This window comes from Ovis canadensis, chromosome 25 (genome assembly GCF_042477335.2).
Source record: "Ovis canadensis isolate MfBH-ARS-UI-01 breed Bighorn chromosome 25, ARS-UI_OviCan_v2, whole genome shotgun sequence".
In the NCBI taxonomy this organism is placed as follows: Eukaryota; Metazoa; Chordata; class Mammalia; order Artiodactyla; family Bovidae; genus Ovis; species Ovis canadensis.
In genome coordinates, this window is record NC_091269.1 from 32651033 (window position 1) to 32674067 (window position 23035).

At 41.3% G+C, this 23035-nt stretch overlaps 1 protein-coding gene across 13 annotated transcripts in view; it reads right to left on the reverse strand.

Moving 5' to 3' along the window:
• The window catches only part of FAM13C (family with sequence similarity 13 member C), a 136315-nt gene that overhangs the window by 70516 nt on the left and 42764 nt on the right, over nt 1-23035 (reverse strand). For 9 of the 13 annotated variants that reach the window (XM_069571657.1, XM_069571659.1, XM_069571655.1 and 6 more), the window contains one exon: nt 5978-6096. The exons of the other annotated variants lie outside the window; for them this stretch is intronic. In XM_069571657.1, the coding sequence (XP_069427758.1) occupies nt 5978-6096 (119 nt within the window). The remainder of the gene's footprint in view (nt 1-5977; nt 6097-23035) is intronic. 13 annotated transcript variants of the gene reach the window in all.

Consider the following 23035-nt stretch of genomic DNA (forward strand, 5'->3'; position numbering starts at 1 on the left):
AAAGATGAAAGGATTTATCCCCCAAGGAAAAGCTGCTGCCAACAAAACTTCCTCCTTCCATAAAGCAACAAAGTTTTCTCTTTTATCTGAAATGTTACAAAAATAGTCAAAGCCATCAAAGGCCATTATCCTTGCTAATACCCCAATCTTCAACCCCCTCTAACTGAGGACTTCAGATGATCTAATGAACTCCAGTTCGCAAATGTAACCACCAACTTAATTAGTAGTAACACATTGCTATAGAATAGCTCTTGTTTATACAGGCAAGGTCTTTAATGACATTAAAAGGCTTAATACTGTCATAAATTTTAATACAATATTTTAAACACAAGTGAGTTTATCACTCTCAAAAGTAAATTTACTTAGCTGGGTAAGAAATCCGCAACTTCATTAGTATTCTCCTACAACCATAAATTCCCTTTTGTCATACCTGAGCATTTACAGAATTGGCACTGGCTTTAGCTATAAAAATCAATCAAACTGATGCATATTCATCACCTAACTGCTCTAAACAGGCTGATGGTGCTTGTCCTGGTTCTATTGCAAGGGAAGCCCGGGCTTAAGCAAATTACAGCCTTGCTGGGTGTCAAACTAGGAAATGAGAGGGTTGTATTAAATGATTACTAAAGCTTCATTCTTGCTCTAACTAAATGCAGTTCTGTAACTACTAGTTTTAAAAAGCTCCAGATACTAAGGACCATGCCAGAGTAGGGCAATATGCAGCCCCACCACTCAGATGCACTGAAAATCCAAAGTAAAATGTAAACACATCGTCTTTCATAAGGAAGCATTAAGGTATTTATCAGCTATCCCCTTATTAGGGCTGAGCTCCAGGCAGCTAGAGTCCTAAGGATGAGCAGTTGCTGGGAAGAAAAGGATTGAAGTAGGCATTTAAATCAAACGGCCTATAAGAGCCAGGCAAAGAGCATACATAGAGATCTGAGTGGGGATTGTGGGAAAATGAAGAGCTGCTCCTAATTATTCCAACTAATTACTGCCTTACAAGAATGTACACCCTGGGTTATCCCATTTTTACATATTTCAAAAGAATGTCAAAAATCCATAAAACCTCTGATATTTAAACATTGAATCCTGAAGGATTGATGCTTTTGAACTGTGGTGCTGGAGAAGACTCTTAAGAATCCCTTGGAGAGCAAGGAGATCAAACCAGTCCATCCTAAAGGAAATCAACCCTGAATATTCATTGGAAAGACTGGTGCTGAAGCTGAAGATCCAATACTTTGGCTACCTGATGCGAAGAGCTGACTCATTGGAAAAGATCCTGATGCTGAGAAAGATTGAAAGCAGGAGGAGAAGAGGGCAACAGAAGATGAGATGGTTGGACAGCATCACCAACTCAATGGATGGGAGTTTGAGCAAACTCCGGGAGATAGTGAAGGACAGGAAAGCCTGGCATGCTGCAGTCCGTGGGGTCACAAAGAATTGGACAGGATTTAGCAACTGGACAACACAAATGTTTTAAAACAGTCTACAAGCCAATTGCATCTCCATATTAGATACACTTGCAGGACACCAAATGTGAGATCTCTGCTGTGGGATACCATACAACTGAGGAATAAAATAGAAAGATGGGGGGAGATGCTAAATAGGAAGAAGGATGCAAAGAAAGAGGATAGAATGGGCTAAGTCACTATCTGAAGTTGGCTCTCTTGAGGGAATTCAGAACAAGCAAACTTGGAGGCAGGAAGAGATTAAGAAAGTGAGTCTAAACCTTTTGGGTCATGGGTAGCATATGAGATTCTCGTAAATGCTTTAGAGATTTTCTCTGGAAAAATAAACCTAAGGAGTAAGAAGAATAAAGCTGCCCACCAAGATGTCTGTATGTTTGTTCCTTGCTCTCCTCCCCTTGTTACCTTACATGGCAAAGGGGACTTTGTAGAAGTCATTAAGTTAAGGAACTTGACATGGAGTGATTACAGTGAGTTATCTCAGTGGACCCAATCTGATCACGTGAATCCTTAAAATCGGAACATCTCTCCTGCCCAAAGCGGTAACAGAGAACACCCTGTCCCCACACTGGATCTCTTCCTTTAGCTCTAAACCTTGTGCTCCGTCACCTGTGTTCAGCCATGCTTGCTCTGCACCTTTCGTGAAAGAATGTTGCCCACAGCCTGAAATATAACATGGTAGCCCATTCTCAAGGCTCTGACCTTTAAAGGCTTAACACTTTTCCATTCACACACAGAGAAAAAAGAGAATAACCTTTGTCCTGTTGTAGGTTTATAGGAACATTGTAATCAGACCTACATAGAGAGCTGTAAGAACAAACAATTCTGGCACCAAGTGGTTTGCAACAACCAACCACACCACCATGCCTCCTAGGTACAAATTTATAGTCTTACGGTTCTGTAAGGACAGATGGCCAACATGGTTCCCACTGGGATAAAATAAACGTGTCAGCAGCCTTGCCTTCCTTTCAGACAAGAAGTCGGAATCTCAGTTGGGTAAGATGGTTCTTTGGAATACAAGTCCACCACCCTCTCAGCCTGCTGGCTTTCTGAACAAAATCGCTATTTCTTGCCCTAACAACTCATCTCTTGATTTACTGGCCTGTTGTGAGATGAGGAGTAGGAGCTTGAACTCAGTCACAGTTAGAAGAAAACATGGAAGAATGCTCAGAGAGATGCAATGTTTCTTGCTTTGAAAATGGAAGAAGAGGTCACTTGCCAAGCAATGTGGGCAGCCTCTGGAAACGGGAAGAGGCAAGGAAATGGATCAGTTCTCCCCTAGAGTCTCCAGAAAGGCATGTAAGCCTGCTGACAATGTTTGTTTTATCCTAGTGGGATCCCATGTTGGCCATCTGTCCTTACGGAACCATAAGATTATAAATTTGTATTGTTGTAAGCCACAGGTTTGTGGTCATTTGTTACAGTACCAACAGAAAACCAATATACATAAAGACAATCAAAATTTGGCAAAAACATTCACAGACCTCCCTGATGCTCATCCATAGACATTAGATAAAGACTCCGTGCACTAGAAAGAGCTGAACAACATGATCTCAGAGCTGAAGGTGAAACCATTTCTCTTTGGCACACGTGAGAAAGATCAATACTACCTCATGACACAGTCAGCTTCAAAACTGCACCTCTACAAGGATGGGTTCATTCTCTGGATACTAACTACCCTTATGAGTCTCACTTAAATCACACGTAAACCACTGACAACTTCTTGCTGCAGATTGATCTTTCTTCTCTTTCTCAAAGTGTTTCTTATACTAAGAACGTGCTCCTCCTCAACCTCCATCCCCAAGAAGAAGGCATTTTACACCTGCTGAGATTTAGCCTGGCTTATTTCCTCACTTTGAGCCAGACTGAGCCCTGGAGTATCTTGTTACAGTACCATGTCTCTATCAAGATCTTACTGAGCATGATATGCCCGGACCAGGCCATATGTGGGCTTAAAACGGAAGAGAAGGATATCAGGAAAGTGAGCTACCTGACTAAAAGTTGTTTTTAGCCTCAGATCTCATTTCACCAGTTCATCAAATTTCACAATCCCTGTAATATTTTGAGATTTTTTTTAAGTTCCATTAGAATGATCCTGGGTGACGTCACCATGGTTGTGACAAATAACTCTGTAGTTTAAAGTTACCATACCAATCTAAATACTAAACCTAATACACCAGGCATAACTGGCTTCACAGCTCCTGATCTGCAACTTGACACCAGATCCTGTGATTGTCAGCGCTGATGCATAGACAATTCCGGAATGCTGCTAGATGAGAAAGCAAAGTGGAACATGGAGGCTAGAACGGAAAAAAGAATAAAAGAACAACAAGATATTTGGGGTCCCAGGGAGATCTGCTGGAGTGTAGAGGAAGACAGACCAGATCTGTTTCTGCAAGAAGCGGCCACTCTGTTGGGGAGACTATCTTGACTCAACAAGGAAGGCTGCCTAGTGACCAAAGTATCTGGCTCCTTTTTCTGACATGCAGAAGAGGCCAGGAACCTCCTAAAACGTTACACAAACTTACGTGTATATGTGCATCTCTTATTTTCTGAAGAAAAGTGCCATAGATCTGAGAATCCAAATGAGCTGTAACTCCCCATTCCCAAGTATAAGAGGGCCCAGCCTGTCTGTTTCCCCACGAGGACTTCTCTAATTCAACACTCTTAGTTCTTACTAGTCATAAGTGAATAATCCCCACCATAGAATCCTATTATATTTCTGACTTGCCCTCTGATAGCAGCAGTAATACCATTTACCCTTTCCACTGTAGATGGGATATAAAGTGGTCTTAATTTTACCAAACATCTGGCATCTTTGAGAAAGTGAATTACTAACCTCATTTTCCCCATCAGCCTCTGTGGAATATTCATCCCAAAGGGAACCATGCATTCCATACAAATATGAATGTGCATTTTGTTTGTTGTTTTCATTTTGTCTGTTGTGCGTTTTGTTGTGTCTTTTTTTACAGTTTTGAAATATGCATAGGAATAGAGGTGGCCTTATTATTCCTGAGAGAGGCAGTCACTGGTCTAGTAGGATAAGACAGGGTCACTGTCTAAACTGGCTGTAAAACAGCTTTGCTATAATAAGGTTTCCAGCAGGAGGGTGAGTATTCTGATCAGCAGAGAAACAATGGGACTGAGTCTTATCAAGGTCAGGTAAGAATAAACAGACAAGAGATGGCAACCAGCAAAGAAGGTGAGAAAAGATATCCAAGAATCCAACCAGATAATAGATCACCTTAATTTTAGGATCTCTATCAACCATCTGAGGTGCTATGATTCTAAATGTAGTATGCTGAATATTTAAAAACACAATTTCACTATATATAAAATAGATAACTAATAAGGACCTACTGTAGAACATAGGGAACTCTTCACAATTCTCTGTAATGACCTAAATGAGAAAAGAATCTAAAAAGAATGGAAATAGGCATACTAATTCACTTTGCTGTAGACCAGAAAATAAGACAACATTGTAAATTAATTATAGTCTGATAAAAATTAATTTTAAATAAAAGCACATTTCATAGTACAGCCAATCTTGTCTGTTGTTGATTCATTTAGACTCTGCTGCCTTAGAAAAAATTTTGAAAGGTCATGCCAGAAGCCCAGCCCTCCCTTTCTCCTGCGAGCTATGATTACACTGTACACAAGATCCTACAAAGACAGCTGACACAACTAGTGGTTGAATTCTTTCTTCTGTTTACTTCCAGAAGAGACTTTCCATAGACAGCTGCAAGGCCAGGCTCCCACTGAATGCCATGTCAACCTTGTTACAGTCAGCCTTCACCCATGTTCTTGCCCTGGACCCAGGAGTTGTCTCCTGCAGGTCTAGGAGACCAGAGAGGCCAGCCCAGGGCCACTTTGGGGCTTAGAGACATCACCTGGATCAGCAAAGAAGCCACACCTGCTATGCTGCAATCAGACATTTGTAGGTTCAAATTCTGGTTCAGCCTTTTTCACTTGTACAATATCAGGCAAGTGCCTCAATGTCTCAGCCTCAGGGTCCTTCTCCATAAAATGAGGCTAAGAGTAGCCACTTTCTGGGGAAGGCTGCTGCTGCTGCTGCTGCTGCTAAGTCGCATCAGGGAAGGGATGAGAGCTAAATGACAGAATATATGAGAAGCAATTGGCTTGATGCCTACACTATTATTACTAATTACCATGATCACAGAAGAAAAGCTAATCATCTCTAGCATGGAATGAAAGAGGACAAGATGATATCAGCATTTCTCTTTCTCAGGGCAGGAAGGTCTCTACTCTTCTCTGAGCCTTAAGGCTGATTATCTTCTGACTGAAGGGAGAGAAAGTAGGTTGTTTATATTTCTCTTAGACTCAATGATTCTCCTTCTAGCCCCCATTAAAGAGCTTCTCTGACTTCAAAGTGATGCCAATGAGTGTGAGAAAGCCTTGCCTCTTGTGTGGGGGTAACAAGCACAGGTGCTACTGGTCTGGGAGAGGAACCCCAGGCCCACTGCAACTTGTGACAACAAAGGGCCCACCTTGGTTGAACTCGCACAGTTTCTTGGCACCTGGAGGTGGGGGTGTGTGCCCTCTCCTGAGTTGGTGTTCCCGGTCTCCCTTGACACTCCGACTGGCTGGACACCACATGCTCTGTCTCCTGCAAGAGAAACAGGAAAGGGAGACGAACCGTCAGCAGCCAACAGTTCCACAGTGTTCTCCGGTGGGGGCTGGGTCACAGAGCAGAGCAGCAAGCCGTAGAAAACACACACCACTGACGACTGTGGGGAAGAGGGCTGATGAGTAGTTCAAAACTGAAAAAGTCTCTTTCTATCTGGCAGTTGCTGCCAGGTTACAAAATAAAGAGGAGGTTTCCCTGATGGTCCAGTGGTTAAGACTCTGCACTTCCAAGGCAGGGGGTGCAGGTTCAACCTTGATCAGGGAACTGAGATCCCACATGCGGTGCAACCAAAAAAATTCCAGATACAGAATAAGGAGAAAGTAATAATAAAAACCTAAATTTTACAAACATTAAACATATTATAGAGCTTCCCTAGAGGCTCAGTGGTAAAGAACCCACCTGCCAATGTAGGAGACATGAGTTTGACCCCTGATCTGGTAGGATTCCACACGCCACAGAGCAACTAAGCCGACGCGCCACAGCTGAGGCTGCATTCTAGAGCTCGGGAGCTGCTGAGCCCGTGTGAGGCAATTACTGAAGCCCAGGCTCTGCAGTAAGAGAGGCCACCACAATGAGAAGCCTGCGCACCGCTAGAGAGTAGCCCCCAGTCCCCATAAACAGAGAAAAGCCCACTCGGCAACACACACCCAGCACAGCCCAAAATAAAACTACGAGAAAGTTATACAAGAGTATTTAATGAACAAATAGATTTGAAAAAGTAATCTCCAGAATATTAACAGCATAGGCTCAATTTTGCCAAATCAAATATATGTATAAATGTACACACACACAAATACAAAGTTGAGACCAAGTGAACCAAAATCTTAACAATGACTAACATTAAGATGTCATTTTTTTTTTCTTTTGGGTGCTCATCTACCTTCATTAAAATAATGATACATTATTCCTATAATAAGAAAGAAATTTAAGTGAATCTGAAAACTAAGGGACAAATAATTTTTATAAATTCCAAATCCTAAGTATGCTTAGTATCCCTCTCCTCCCCACTCTCTCTCTCTCTCTCTCTCTCACACACACACACACACACACACATACACACACACCTGTCTATACTGCACCCAAAGAAATCACTAGATTGGCCCCATCATCCTATGATGAACTCTACTAATTAATTTAGGAAATCTAACAGAAGTCAAGTCTAGAGAGTATCATAAACATTCCCAAGTTAAAATGAATCTGTATTCAATACAAAGACACACATACGCAAAATGAAAGACTTATATACATTCAGCAATTGAAACACTATAGTGTTTGAGCCATGCCAAACCTCTGACAAACTTGCTTTAGGATAAAATAGCTCTTCTTTACATGAAAAATGAAATACGAAAGCCAAAATCAGTAAGAAATTCAGCAAATGCAGATGGCCCCTGTTATCCAGTCAGAATATTCGCGTGGCACAGTGAATCAGGCTCTGACTGTGCAGTACATTGTGGTGACAAAACAGACAAGTCCCTCCCCTGTGGGTGCAGGCTGAAGTCAGTGTAAGTGCCAGTTTGTGAGGCATCTCAGAAAGCATTTTTCTAAAATACGAGAATGGTTTGGCGGGGCTATTTGCCAAGTAGTCATCAGAAACTTCTAAAGCAAAACCATAGGAATGCTTTCCTATAAGAGGGGTAAAATGGGAAGCAGGAGCAGAGCTGAGAAAAAAATGAATTAGAAACACCAAGATTCTTTCTTTAGTTTCAGTTTTCGAAGCGTCCAGCGTCAGGCAAGAAGACACACCACATGGAAGGTTGCCATTAGTGTCTGACATTTCCTTAGACATAGTAGCTGCTTGCAAAAAATTCTACAGCTACTTGAATACTGGTCAAGTTTCCCCAAACAATGGTTTTCAAGTGAGATAGCTCTGCTTGCATGTATGTGAGGTATGTGTCCTTAGACCAATTACATCCATTATCTGGACCTTGGTTTCCTTATCTGTACAATGGAGATAATATTCCAAGCTCATGAAGGTATTGAACAAGATGCTCTTTTACTGCTTGCCAACTGGAGGCATACCATGGAATGGGAGCTACTCATGATGATAATTATAATCCTTTTATAAAAATTCCTCCCAAGCTCAATATTCTGCAACTAGTGTTAAGGAAATACCTGGAGACTTAGTCCAAATGAGCTCAGTGAAAGCAAACTACTTTTGTGTTGGGATGCACGTTTCAGGTTTCTATACTAATAATATTATTTTAAACACTGTATTTAGAAACCACCCTACTTGGAGACCTAATGACAAGGCCCTTCTAATTGCTAAACAATTTAAAACAGAAATTTCAATTTTATTAAAATTTAACCCTTTTAAGAAACAGTAAGTTTTGGGTTTTGTTTTTCCCAAAGAGAGTGTTTTATCTCATCCTTTGAACTCACAGAAGCCAAAAAGGGTTTCAGGCCACATGTTGCAGGACTCCTATGGATTTTACAAGCAAAAGCAAGAATAAATAAATGGGAATACGTCAAAACTAAAAAGCTTTTGTACAGCAAAGAAAGCAATCAATAAAACCAAAAGGCAGCCTACTGAACAGGAAAAGATAATTGCAAATCATGTATCTGATAAGAGGCTAATATCCAAAATATACGAAGAATCCACACAACTCATAACAAACAGAAATCTGATTAAGAAATGGGAAGAGGGCCCGAGTAGATACTTCTCATCAAGGAAGGCATACAGATGGTCAACAGACACATGAAAAGAGCTCAACATCACTAATCATCAGGGAAATGAAAATCAAAACCACAATGAGAGATCATCTCACACCTATCAGAATGTCTTTCTGATAATAACCAACAAATACTTATTGGTGAGGATACTGAGAAGAGGAAACCCTCATGCACTGTTGGTGCGAATGCAAACTGGGACAGCCACTATGGAAAACAGCATGGAGTTTTCTCAAAAAATTAAAAACAGAACTACCATATGACCCAGTGATTTCACATCTGGGTATTTATCCATAGCAAACAAAAATACTAATTGAAAAGATATATGCACCCTTTTGGGCTTTCCAGGTGGTACTAGTGGAAAACAACCTGCCTGCCAGTGCAGGAGATATAAGAAATGTGGGCTTGGTTCCTGGGTCAGGAAGATCCTCTGGAGGAGGGCATGGCAACCCACTCCAGTATTCTTGCCTGAAGAATCCCGTGGACAGAGGAGCCTGGCAGGCCACAGTCCGCAGGGTGGCAAAGAGTCAGAAGTTACTTAGCCTGCACACACACACACATGCACCCTTATGATCACTGCAGCAAACAGCCAACATGCAAACACAATCTGTGTCCATCAACAGAACGGAAGGGAAAAAGAGGATAGTATAAACACATACAGGCTCACTGAATACATTACTCAGTCATAAGAAAAGAACAAAATCTTGCCATCTGCAACAACTTGGGTGAACCAAGAGGGCATTATGCTAAGTCAGAAAAAGAAAGACGAACACCATATGATTTCACTAATATATGGAATCTAGAAAACAAAACAAACAAGCAAAACAAAACAGAAACATTCATGTGGATGCAGAGAATACATTGATGTTCACCAAAAGAAAGGTGGGCAGGGGACTGCGCAGTACAAGTGAAGGGGATTTAAGAGGTATTAACTTCCAGTTATAAGTCACAGGCATGCACTTCATAGGGAATATAGTCAACAGTACTGCAACATTTTTGTATAGTGACAGATGGTTACGAGACATATCGTGATGATCAGTGTGTTATGCATACAAATGTTGAACTACTATTGCACGCCTGAAAAATAATACAACATTGAATGTCAGCTATAGTGAAAGTGAAAAGTGAAGTTGCTCAGTCGTGTCCGACTCTTTGCAACCCCATGGAGCCCTACCAGGCTCCTCTGTCCATGGGATTTCCTAGGCAACAGTACTGGAGTGGGTTGCCATTTCCTTCTCCAGGGGATCTTCCTGACCCCGGGATCAAACCCAGGTCTCCCACATCGCAGGCAGACGCTTTAGCATCTGAGCCACCAGGGGAAAAAAGCGATCATCTACTACATACCAAGGATGCTGATAGTTAAGAGGGTTATATAAAAGCAAATGAGACCTCTTTGCCCCCAGAGAACTACAGAATCTGTTTTTGACAAAGACTAAAGCATGAGATGTCAGACACTAACTTGCCTACTTCTGTGTTAATGCGTTTATCAAACGGGAGGTACAAACTGACCAATGGGAACAAGGCAAGTAGAAGCCAAGATCTTCTCCTCCAGGTTAATCTTCAAACCACCTAGTTAGGCAGAGTCTGGATGGGCATCTGTAAGAGGAGTCATCCTATATCTTTTCCTGCTCCCAACCACCCTCTTCTACCCTTTGACTTCACCTCCTGCAAGTCCCAAGCCCAGCCTCAGTACAGGTATTTCTGGGTTTTCTGCTATATGCAGGAACAAACTGTCTAAGCTCTGAGACATTTCATGAGAAAGATATTACATAATAAAACATAATTTTGGTTATATTCTGACCCATGAGCAGAGGCTAGGATAGTATACAAAATGACAAGAGAGAAGTTATCTATTAATTAGGTTGAGAGGCTCAAAGTCCCAGCTGAAGTGTTTACAATAGCCAGGACATGGAAACAACCTAGATGTCCATCGGCAGACAAATGGGTAAGAAAGCTGTGGCACATATCCACAATGGAGTATTACTCAGCCATTAAAAAGAATGCATTTGAATCAGTTCTACTGAGGTGGATGAAACTGAAGCCTATTATATAGAGTGAAGTAAGCCAGAAAGAAAAACACCAATACAGTATATTAACACATATATAGAGAAAATTTAGGAAGACGGTAACGACGACCTATATGAGAGACAGCAAAAGACACAAAGATGTAAAGAACAGACTTTTGGACTCTGTAGGAGAAGGCAAGGGTGGGATGATTTGAGAGAATAGCATTGAAACATGTATATTATCATATATGAAATAGATCGCCAGTCCAGGTTTGATGCATGAGACAGGGTGCTCAGGGCCAGTGCACCGGGATGACCCTGAGGGATGGGATGGGAGGGAGGTGGGAGGGAGAGTCAGGATGGGGAACACATGTATACCCATGGCTGATCCATGTGAATGTATGGCAAAAACACTACAATATTGTAAAGTAATTGGCCTCCAATTAAATAAATAAATAAGCTGAATTGTAAAAAAACCAGACACCTTTAAGCAGAAATGGTGAAATATGATATTTCACCTTCATTGGGATTTTAGAGTTCAGCTGGATCATAAAGAACTTGAGAGAGTCTATCTTTAATCCAATGGCATGGCCACTGTTTCAGGTCCTTCCAAGTTCCCTAATTTGTACAAATCCATGACCCAGACAGGGAAGGCAATGGCACGCCACTCCAGTACTCTTGCCTGGAAAATCCAATGGATGGAGGAGCCTGGTGGGCTGCGTTCCATGGGGTTGCTAAGAAATGGACACAACTGAGTGACTTCACTTTCACTTTTCACTTTCATGCATTGGAGAAGGAAATGGCAACCCACTCCAGTGTTCTTGCCTGGAGAATCCCAGGGACAGGGAAGCCTGGTGGGCTGCCATCTATGGGGTCGCACAGAGTCGGACACGACTGAAGCGACTTAGCAGCAGCAACAGCAGCAGCCATGACCCAGAATAATTTTCCATCCTTATTCCAGTTTTTGCCCATCTGCTCTAGTTTGCCAAGCCAGAATACTACCCTTAAGCCACAAAGACATATGCATTCTCTAAATCTTAAAAGATATGGTGAGTCAAAATAGTCATTTTTTAGTCTTCTCACAGTTGAGGTTTTACCTGTAACCATTCTATTCCATAATTGATTAAAACTGTTATTTTCTCCAATTGCAGGCTCAATTTTTAAATTAAATGGTTTTATAACTAATCACTCCGTTGCTAATAAAAATGTCTTAAATTCATGGCATTGTGTTTTAAGATACCTCCACAGTTCAGAAGGACACACATTTTCAGCTTTTAAAACAAATAAGGAAAATGTTATCAATATACCCTCTCCTATATGACCCTAAAGTTCCTGTTACCTTAAATTTGCACAATTCTGTGAAAGTAACTTATAGTCCATCTGAATAATTTGGAGTTTTAAAGATTTTTAGCCCTGATTAAAAGAACTATTTGTTATTATCACATTCATTTCATAACTGGGGGAAAGGAAGCCCTGGAAGAGATGATTTAAATTTCTTTTAAAAAACTGTCTGATTATTACTTAATGTTCTGATCCTTTAATAAAGAGGGAAATTACATATTTCCTCAATCTTACCACTTCCATTTTAAAAATAATTTCTAGGATTTTCCTAGTGATCCAGTGGTTAAGAATCCACCTTCCAATGCAGGGGACACGTGTTGGATCCCTACTCAGGGAATGAAGATCCCACATGCCACAGGGCAACTAAGTTAGACTAATCAAGAGAAGACAAGGCAGACGATTTACCTAGGACAGAAAGACTGGCTTTTATGCAAGAGATGACTTCCTGAAGATTTTGCAAAGTCTAACTGAGATTTATATTTTAAGACCAGTCCCATAACAGAAGGTTTTAGGTATTTCTGTTCACCAGCTGAAGTGGAAATATTTCAATAAAATAAACACAGCTTATAATTCAATAGATCCAAACAGCTTTAAATAATGCAAATCTTGATAAATCTGGAGGGAGAATTAAATTATTTCAAATTTTTTACATTGAGTGACTTAATATTTTATACTCAATACTTTAATTCAAATTGCCTAAAATAGGACCATACTGTACCACAGCAATCTCCAACCTTTTTGGCACTAGGGACCAGTTTTATGGAAGACAATCTTTCCACGGACCAGGGTGAGTGGGGGGTGGGTGGTTTGGGGATTGATTCCCATAAGGAGTATACAACCTAGATCCCTAGCATGCTCAGTTCACAATAGGGTTCACATTCCGATGAGAATCTAAGGCCACTATTGATCTGATAGAAGGCAGAGCTTAGGCAACAGTGTGAGCAATGGGGAGCAGATGTAAATACAGGTGAAGTTTTGCTCACTTGCCTGCCACTCACTTCCCACCAGGCGGATCTGTTTCTAAAAGGTCAAGGACCAGTACCAGTCCATGGCCCGGGGTTCAGTATCCCTGCTGTACCCAAGCTAAAGAACCCAGAGCCTAATTTCAATCTCCTAATTCAAAATTTGGAGTTCTTTCTATCCTGTTTCAACATTTCAAGTTTACTATTGTCAAATGACAAAACAAACAGTTTAGTAACCAATCTGATGTCCTTTCCTCAAGAGGAAACTATCCATAGGCTGGGGGAGCACAGCACCTATGAAACAGGAGAGCATTCTTCCCGAGTGACTTTAGGCAAGAGTGAGTATCTAGGCAAGAGGTAACAAAGAAACAGCGCATGACTAGCTAAGAGGATGGGAATTTCCTTATAAGGCCAGCAAGGCCTATCTTCTAGTGCAAGGAAAGCCACCGAAAGATGATTTGAAGGACTCTAACTGATGTGTGCTTCCACAACAATCAATTCCAGTAAGTACAGGCTGACAGGTATTCTACTGGAAGTCCTGGCCAGAGCCATTAGGCAAGAAAAAGAAAGACATCTAAATTGGGAAGGAAGAAGTAAAGCTGTCACCATGCAGATGACATGACATGATTCAGAGGAAACACTAAAGACTCTACAAGAAATAGAACAAACAGATTCAGTAAAAGTGCAGGATGCAAAATCAATACGCAAAAACCTCTCGTCTTTCTACACACTAATAAACTATCTGAAAGAGAAATTAAGAAAACAACCCCACTTACAATGACATCAAAAAATAAAATAACTAGGAATAAATTTTACAAAGATGGTGAAAGACCTATATCTTGAAAAGGTATTGATGAAATAAATCGAAACAAACACACGTCAATGGAAAAGATATTCCATGCTCACGTATTAGAAGAATTAGTGGTGTCAAAACGTCCACATTACCCAAAGCAATCTATAAATTCAATGCAATTCCTGTCAAAATTTCAATGGCACTTTTTACACAACTAGAATAAATAATTCTAAAATTACTATGGAACCACAAAAGACACCAAATAGTCCAAGTAACTTTGAGAAAGAAGAACAAGGCTAGAAATATCATGTTACCTGATTGCAAACCATATTACAAATTTTTACTAATTGAAACAGTATTGTATTGGCATAAAAATAGACATATAGATCAATGGAATACAACAGAACCCAGAAATAAACCTATGCATATATAGTCAATTAAGTTACAACAAAGGAGACAATAGTGTACAATTGGGAAAGGACAGCGTCCTCAATAAATGGTATTGAGAAAACTGGACAGCCATATGCAAAAGGATGAAATTGGACCACCATCTCACACCATATACAAAAATTAACTCAAAATTCATTAAAGACTTGAATGTAAGACCAGAAACCATCAAACTCCTAGAAAAAAAAAACAAACCATATATGGTAAGCTCCTTGACATCACTCTTAGGGATATATTTTTGGATCTGACTCCAAAGACAACTGCAACAAAAGCAAAAATAATCAAATGACAAACTCAAAAGCTGCACAGCAAAGGAAACTGACAAAGAGCAAGCTACTGAATGAGAGGGAATATTCGCAAATCATAAACATAACAAGGGACTAATATCCAAAATAAAATGAACTCATATAACTCAAAAACAGCAACAACAAAAACTCCAAACAATCTAATTTAAAAACAACAGAGATCTGGAAAGACATCATCCCAAGGAAGACATAATGATGGCCAACAACTACATGAAAAGATGTTCATCATCACTAAGCTCAGGAAATGCAAATCAAAACCATACTGAGTTATCTCCCACCTATCAGAACAGCTAATATAAAAGAGACAATAAATAACAAGTGTTGGCAAGGACGTGGAGAAAAGGGAACCATTGTGTACTACTATGGAAAACAGTATGGAGGTTACTCAAAAAAGTAAAGATAGAAATATTCAATGACCTGGCAATTCTACTCCTGGGTATTTATTCTGAGGGAAAAAAAATACTAATTTGAAAAGATGTATGTACCCCACTGTACACAGCAGCATTAGTTACACTATCCAAGATATGGAAGCAACCTAAGGACACACTGACAGACGAATGGATAAAGAAGATGTAGCGGAGAATCCCAGGGGTGGGGGAGCCTGGTGGGCTGCTGTCTATGGGGTCACAGAGTTGGACATGACTGAAGCGACTTAGCAGCAGCAGCAGCAGCAGCATGTGTACACACACACACACACACACACAGAGGAATACTGTTCCACTATAAGCAAGAATGAAATCTTGCTATTGACAACAACAGGGATGGACCTTGAGGATATTATGCTAAGTCAGATGAATCAGGCAAAGACAAATACTGTATGGAAGAAAGTGAAAGTGAAAGTTGCTCAGTTGTGTCCAACTCTTTGCAACCCCATGGACTATACAGTCCATGGAATTCTCCAGGCCAGAATACTGGAGTGGGTAGCCTTTCCCTTCTCCAAGGGATCTTCCCAACCAAGGGATCAAACCCAGGTCTCCCTCATTGCAGGTGGATTCTTTACCAGCTGAGCCACAAGGGAAGCCCAATAATACCAGAATGGGTAGCCTATCCCTCCTCCAGAGGATCTTCTCGACCCAGGAATCGAATCAGGGTCTGCTGCATAAAATCATCAAACACTGTATGATTTTACTTTATATGTGGAATCTAAAAACGAATGAACAAACAAAACTCATAGACACAAAGAACAGATCAATGGTTATCAGAGGGGAAAGGGGTTGGAGACGGGCAAAAATGGTGAAGTTGTATGGTGATGGGTGGAAAACTAGACTTTACGTAACAATCACTTTTGTAGTATATGCCAAAATCGAATTATTATGTTATACTCTGAGACTACTGTGTTATGTACCAAATTTACCTCAACTGAAAAAAGATTTATTTATAGTGCAGGATGCCTTGATGGTTTTTAGTAGTCTGACTTGTGCCTACTTAGATTTTGATGTGCTGTTGGTCAAAAATCTCTGAATTTCTTCTCTTATTGCCCCAAGTTCACCTGTGGTTTATGCTATAAAGGCTAACCTGGTAGTTTTGTGAGTCCCCTAATGGCTGCCATCTTGCTTCACTTAGACTGAAGAGTATCTATTATTTTCCCTTGAAATAATCCTCTCTAATTCAAGAGGAGTTACCTGCTTCCAGCTGCCTGTGCACACAGTTCCTGAAACCTTAAGTCTCACCCTAAAAACCTAGAGTCTCTCACAATTCAATTATCTGCCTGCAAGAATTAGGTCAAATGCAGCTCAGAATGCAAAAGAAGCAGAATTCCACCGGAAGCAGAGTGGCCCAAGAGCCAGCAAACCAAGAGGGCTCTGGTGGAAACTTCATCTGCATGTAGGAACTGATTCTGCAATCTTCAGCACCTGTCTTCAGATCCCATCTTGTCACCAATATTCAATGACAAAACTAAAATAACTCAGTAACAAGTGTGATGTATTTTATCCAACGGAATACAGCCTCTGAATTGGGAGAGTAAAGGGCCTCATGAGCAGTGGAACACTCTTTCCAAAGGATTCTGGGCAAGCAAGAGTTTTATAAAGTGTTTGAAATGGCAACAGGGAGGGAGAGCATGATGGGTTAGGAAGACAGGAATTCCTTATAAGATTGGTGGGTCATATTTTCAAGGGTAAGATAATAGTAAAGCTGAGTTAGAGGCCTGTGATTGGTTTGTGCTGTTTCCTTGACAACTGTTTGCTGTAAGTGTAGGCTGACTTAGGTTTAGATTTGTGAAGAGGCTGGGCGTCTGGAAAGGCTCCAATCTATGGGCCCCGTTAGACAAAGTAACATTATCACTGTAGACCCAAGACATAGCCCATGCAAATCAGCATGAACACAGTTACATTCAACAGGTGTAAGGTCAAGAGAGCAAACAAAAGAGTATCAGAGAGAGTCACCAGGCATTTGGGTCCTCAGCGGTGTTTATTTTTGCTCCTCTGAAGCATGTGGATAAAGAAGACAGGACTCCAAAGTGAGAGAGATTCACAAAGACCAGAAGGTCCTCCTTTAATGAGCTTAAAAGTGGCTGCAAGAGAGGCAAGATGAGCACCCTTGGGTGTCCTGCAGGCCCCAAATCCAAGCGTCTCACTCCAGAGAGCTCCATGCCTGCTCCTGTCCCACTGAGGAATCAGGCCTTGTCCAAGCCTCCAACTCACTCAAACCAACTGCAGCATGTCACTGAGTCTGCAGAAGACCGCAAACGGGACGAAGCTCGGAGGAAAGCAGAGGGCATACCCTGGCCCTCGTCACTCTGCTTTGTTCCCTAGAAGCACAGGATCTCAAACTGCCACAGCTAGGCCCTAAAAACTGCTTACATGACCTCTGAACCAGCCTGACCCCTCAAGGCATTTGAAGCTTCTGACTTGACCATTAAAACTCCTAGAATTCAGGAACAGGCCACCTCTTCAGCATTACGGACTTCCTGGGTTTCTGACTCCAGCTGATCCTTGACCAATGCAGGAGTTAGGGGTGCCTGAGTACACACTCCCCGTCAAAATCTGCATATTCTCATCTCTGCCTCAAAAACCAAGGAATAGATGAGTGACTCACTCGCAAGCAAGAAGCTGAAACCACCTGGATGGAAACAGGACTTGAACCCTTCTTTTGATTCTACATGTTGTGATCTCTAGTCAACACAAACTTTTCCCCACACTTAGTTCATTTAAAGATTTGTAAAATGAAAATACAGGCACCATAATTTTTTTTTAATCTGCATATAAGTGGCTTCCCACAGTTCCAATACATGTTAACCAAGGGTCATCTACACATTCACTTTTCGTTCTAATATGTGGCTTCTATCAGGCACCACATTCTGTGTTCTCCCTAATTCTTGCCCTCAGGGAGCTCTCAGTCTGGTGGTGGCAATGGTGGTGTTGGTGGCCACACACAGCCTATCGCAGTATGAGCAATGCTACACTAGGATAAAGGTATGTGTGAGATGCTCTGGGAACACGTAGAAAGGAAAGCAAACCCAATTCATGGGAGAAGCATCACTGAAGTGGTCTAAGAATGAAGCAGAGACGGGGAGACAGAATGTACCAAGGCAAACAGGTGTCAGTGAGGGACCGGCATGTTCGAGGAACTCAGGGCCATTGGCTATGTTTGGGTGGGAGTCAAATGTAAGTGGGGAGGTGACCAACAAGGTGAGCAGGGCACAGGAAGAGGTCAGATCATATGAGCCCTATGAAGTCTTATTCTGAAGTCAATGGTCAGTTCAGTTCAGTTCAGTTGCTTAGTCGTGTCCGACTCTTTGCAACCCCATGAATCGCAGCACGCCAGGCCTCCCTGTCCATCACCAACTCCTGCAGTTCACTCAGACTCGCGTCCATCGAGTCAGTGATGCCATCCAGCCATCTCATCCTCTGTCGTCCCCTTCTTCTCCTGCCCCCAATCCCTCCCAGCATCAAAGTCTTCTCCAGTGAGTCAACTCTTCACATGAGGTGGCCAAAGTACTGGAGTTTCAGCTTTAGCATAATTCCTTCCAAAGAAATCCCATGGTTAATCTCTTCAGATTGGACTGGTTGGATCTCCTTGCAGTCCAAGGGACTCTCAAGAGTCTTCTCCAACACCACAGTTCAAAAGCATCAATTCTTCGGTGCTCAGCCTTCACAGTCCAACTCTCACATCCATGCATGACTACTGGAAAAAGCATAGCCTTGACTAGACGGACCCTGGTCAGCAAAGTAATGTCTCTGCTTTTGAATATGCTATCTAGGTTGGTCATAACTTTCCTTCCAAGGAGTAAGCATCTTTTAATTTCATGAAAGTCAATTGTAAGTCACTGAAAATTGTAAGTAAGACCTGTTTAGATTTGCACTGGACAAAAACCATCTGGGGCCTGTCAGGCAAGTCGATTAGAAGGTAAGGAGAGACAGTGAAAGGAAGGAGGACAGATGGATAATCAGGTTACCCCAAGTTAGACATGACTGTCACTCAGCATTACAGAGGTGGCAGTCAGAATGAAGAAAGGTTGATTGGTTTAAAAGATATTAAACAGGTGACTGACAGGATGTAGGTGAATGAGAAAGAGAAGGGACTGAAAATGATGTCAAATCTCGAGCTTGGAAAAATGGGATGGCTAATACTTCTGCTCCCTGAGATGGAGGCAGGGAGAGAAAGAATGTTATGGAAAAGTTAGGTGTCGGGTCCAGGTAGCATCAAGGTGGCAATGATAAATATATGGGCTGGGGTCCTAGAGGCATATCAGGGCCAGGAATAAATATTTGGAAATAAGCATTAAGGTGACTAAAACTATAAGTGGTATAATTCCATTCAATATGTGAAGGGAGAGAAGAAAAAACCTGGAAGAGAACCTTGAGAAACACCAGCATTTATGAGACTGATGATATATCCTTAAATTAAAAATTAGGCTGCCAAACAGTGTATACAATAAGAGCCTATGGGAGGGACTGCCCTAAGTGGTCTCATGGTTAGGATTCTGCACTTTCACTGCTGAGGGCACAGGTTTAATTCTGGTCAGGGAACCAACCAAACTGATCACATGATCACCAAACTGACAAAACGTGGTCCACTGGAGAAGGGAATGGCAAACCACTTCAGTATTCTTGCCTTGAGAACCCTATGAACAGTACGAAAAGGAAAAAAAGATAGGACACTGAAAGATGAATGCCCCAGGTCAGCAGGTGCCCAATATGCTACTGGAGATCAGTGGAAAAATAACTCCAGAAAGAATAGAGAGACAGAGCCAAAGCAAAAACAACACCCAGTTATGGATGTTACTAGTGATGGAAGCAAGGTCTGATGCTGTAAAGAGCAATATTGCATAGGAACCTGGAATGTTCGGTCCATAAATCAAGGCAAATTGGAAATGGTCAAACAGGAGATGGCAAGAGTGAACATCGACATTCTAGGAATCAGCGAACTAAAATGGACTGGAATGGGTAAATTTAACTCAGATGACCATTATATCTACTACTGTGGGCAAGAATCCCTTAGAAGAAATGGAGTAGCCATCAGAGTCAACAAGAGAGTCGAAAATGCAGTACTTGGATGCAGTCTCAAAAACGACAGAATGATCTCTGCTCATTTCCAAGGCAAACCATTCAATATCATAGCAATATGCCCTGACCAGTAATGCTGAAGAAACTGAAGTTGAACAGTTCTATGAAGACCTACAAGACCTTCTAAAACTAATGCCCAAAAAAGATGCCCTTTACATTATAGGGGACTGGAATGCAAAGGTAGGAAGTCAAGAGATACCTGGAGCAAGAGGCAAATTTGACCTTGGAGTACAAAATGAAGCAGGACAAAGGCTAACAGAGTTTTGCCAAGAGACCACACTAGGCATAGCAAATGCCCTATTCCATCAACACAAGAGAAGACTCTACACATGGACATCACCAGATGGTCAACACCGAAATCAGAATGATTATATTCCTTGCAGCCAAAGATGGAGAAGCTCTATACAGTCAGCAAAAACAAGACTGGGAGCTGACTGTGGCTCAGATCATGAACTCCTTATTGCCAAATTCAGACTTAAATTAAAGAAAGTAGGGAAAACCACTAGACCATTCGGGTATGACCTAAATCAAATCCCTTATAATTATACAGTGGAAGCGACAAACTGATTCAAAGGATTAGATCATATAGACAGAGTGCCTGAAGAACTATGGACAGAGGTTCGTGTCATTGTACAGGAGGCAGTGATCAAGACCATTCCTAAGAAAAAGAAAAGCAAAAATGGAAAATGGTTGTCTGAGGAGGCTTACAAACAGCTGAGAAAAGAAGAGAAGCTAAAGGCAAAGGAGAAAAGGAAACATATATCCATTTGAATGTGGAGTTACAAAGAATAGCAACAAGAGATAAGAAGGCCTGCGAAGTATGCAAAGAAATAGAGGAAAACAATAGAATGGGAAAGACTAGAGATTTCTTCAAGAACATTAGAGATTCCAAGGGAACATTTCATACAAAGATGGACACAATAAAGACAGAAATGGTATGGAACTAACAGAAGCAGAATATATTAAGAAGAGTTGGCAGGAATACACAGAAGAACTATACAAAAAAGATCTTCAAGACTCAGATAACCATGATGGTATGATCACTCACCTACAGCCAGACATCCTGGAATGCGAAGTCAAGTGGGCCTCAGGAAGCATCATTAGGAACAAAGCTAGTGGAGGTGATGGAATCCCAGTTTAGCTAGTTCAAATCCTACAAGATGATGCTGTTAAAGTGCTACACTCAATATGCTAGCAAATTTGGAAAACACAAGCAGTGGCCACAGGACTGGAAAAGGTCAGTTTTCATTCCATTCCAAAGAAAGGCAATGCCAAAGAATGTTTAAACGACTGCACAATTGCATTCATTTCACATGCTAACAAAGTAATGCTCAAAATTCTCCAAGCCAGGCTTCAACAGTACGTGAACTGAGAACTTCCAGATGTTCAAGCTGGATTTAGAAAAGGCAGAGGAACCAGAGATCAAATTGCCAACATCCGCCGGATCATCAAAAAATCAAGAGTTCCAGAAAAACATCTACTTCTGCTTTACTGACTACGCCAAAGCCTTTGACTGTGTGGATAACAATAAATTGTGGAACATTCTTAAAGAAATAGGAGTACCAGAGCACCTGACCTGCCTTCTGAGAAATAATGCATGCAGGTTAAGAAGCAACAGTTAGAACTGTACATGGAACAATGGACTGGTTCCAAATCAGGAAAAGAGTTATTTAAGGCTGTATATTGTCACCCTGCTTATTTAACTTACGTGTAGTGTCCATCACGAGAAATGCCAGACTGTATGAAGCATAAGCTGGAATCAAGATTGCCAGGAGAAATATCAATAACCTCAGATATGCATATGACACTACCAGTATGGCAGAAAGTGAAGAGGAACTAAAGAGCCTCTTGATGAAAGTGAAAGAGGAGAGTGAAAGAGTTGGCTTAAAACTCAACATTCAGAAAACGAAGTTCATGGCATCTGGTCCTATCACTTCATGGCAAATAGATGGGGAAACAGTGGAAATAGTGACAGACTTTATTTTCTTGGGCTCCAACATCACTGCAGATGGTGACTGCAGCCATGAAATTCAAAGACGCTTACTCCTTGGAAGAAAAGTTTATGACCAACCTAGACAGCATATTAAAAAAAACAGAGACATTATTTTACTAACAAAGGCTCATCTAGTCAAAACTATGGTTTTTCTAGTAGTCTTGTATGGATGTGAGTGTTGGACTGTGAAGAAAGCTGAGCACCGAAGAATTGATGCTTTTGAACTGTGGTGTTGCAGAAGACTCTTGAGAGTCCCTTGGACTGCAAGGAGATCAAACCAGTCAATCCTAAAGGAAATCAGTCCTAAATATTCATTGGAAGGAATAATGCTGAAGCTGAAACTCCAATACTTTGGCCACCTGATGTGAAGAACTGACTCATTGGAAAAGACCCTGATGCTGGAAAAGATTGAAGGCAGGAGGAAAAGGGGACATTAGAGGATGAGATGGTTGGATGGCACCGCTGACTTGATGGACATGAGTCTGAGCAACCTCCAGGAGTTGGTGATGGACAGGGAAGCCTGGCATGCTGCAGCCCACGGGGTTGCAGATTCAGACATGACTGAGCGACTGAACTGAACTGACTGACTGACAGGGAACTAAGATTCCACAGGTGTTGCCAAAACAAAGAAACAAAAAACCCTTAAGAGCCCATAGAAAAGGTGGAGGAGAAGATCAAACATGTGTGTATATATTTAATTTTTTAATATGGGACATGCTAATTTATACTCTATTTTTTATTTGTTTTATGAGTAGGTATTGTTTCAATAATTTAAAATAAGAATATTCCATTTTACAGATTTTTAAGAGACAGGCAGATGGGAAGGAAACTGCCAAGAAGATCAAGTAAGAGAAATGGAAAGAAAATGCAGAGAGAAGGCTTATCATCTAAATCCAC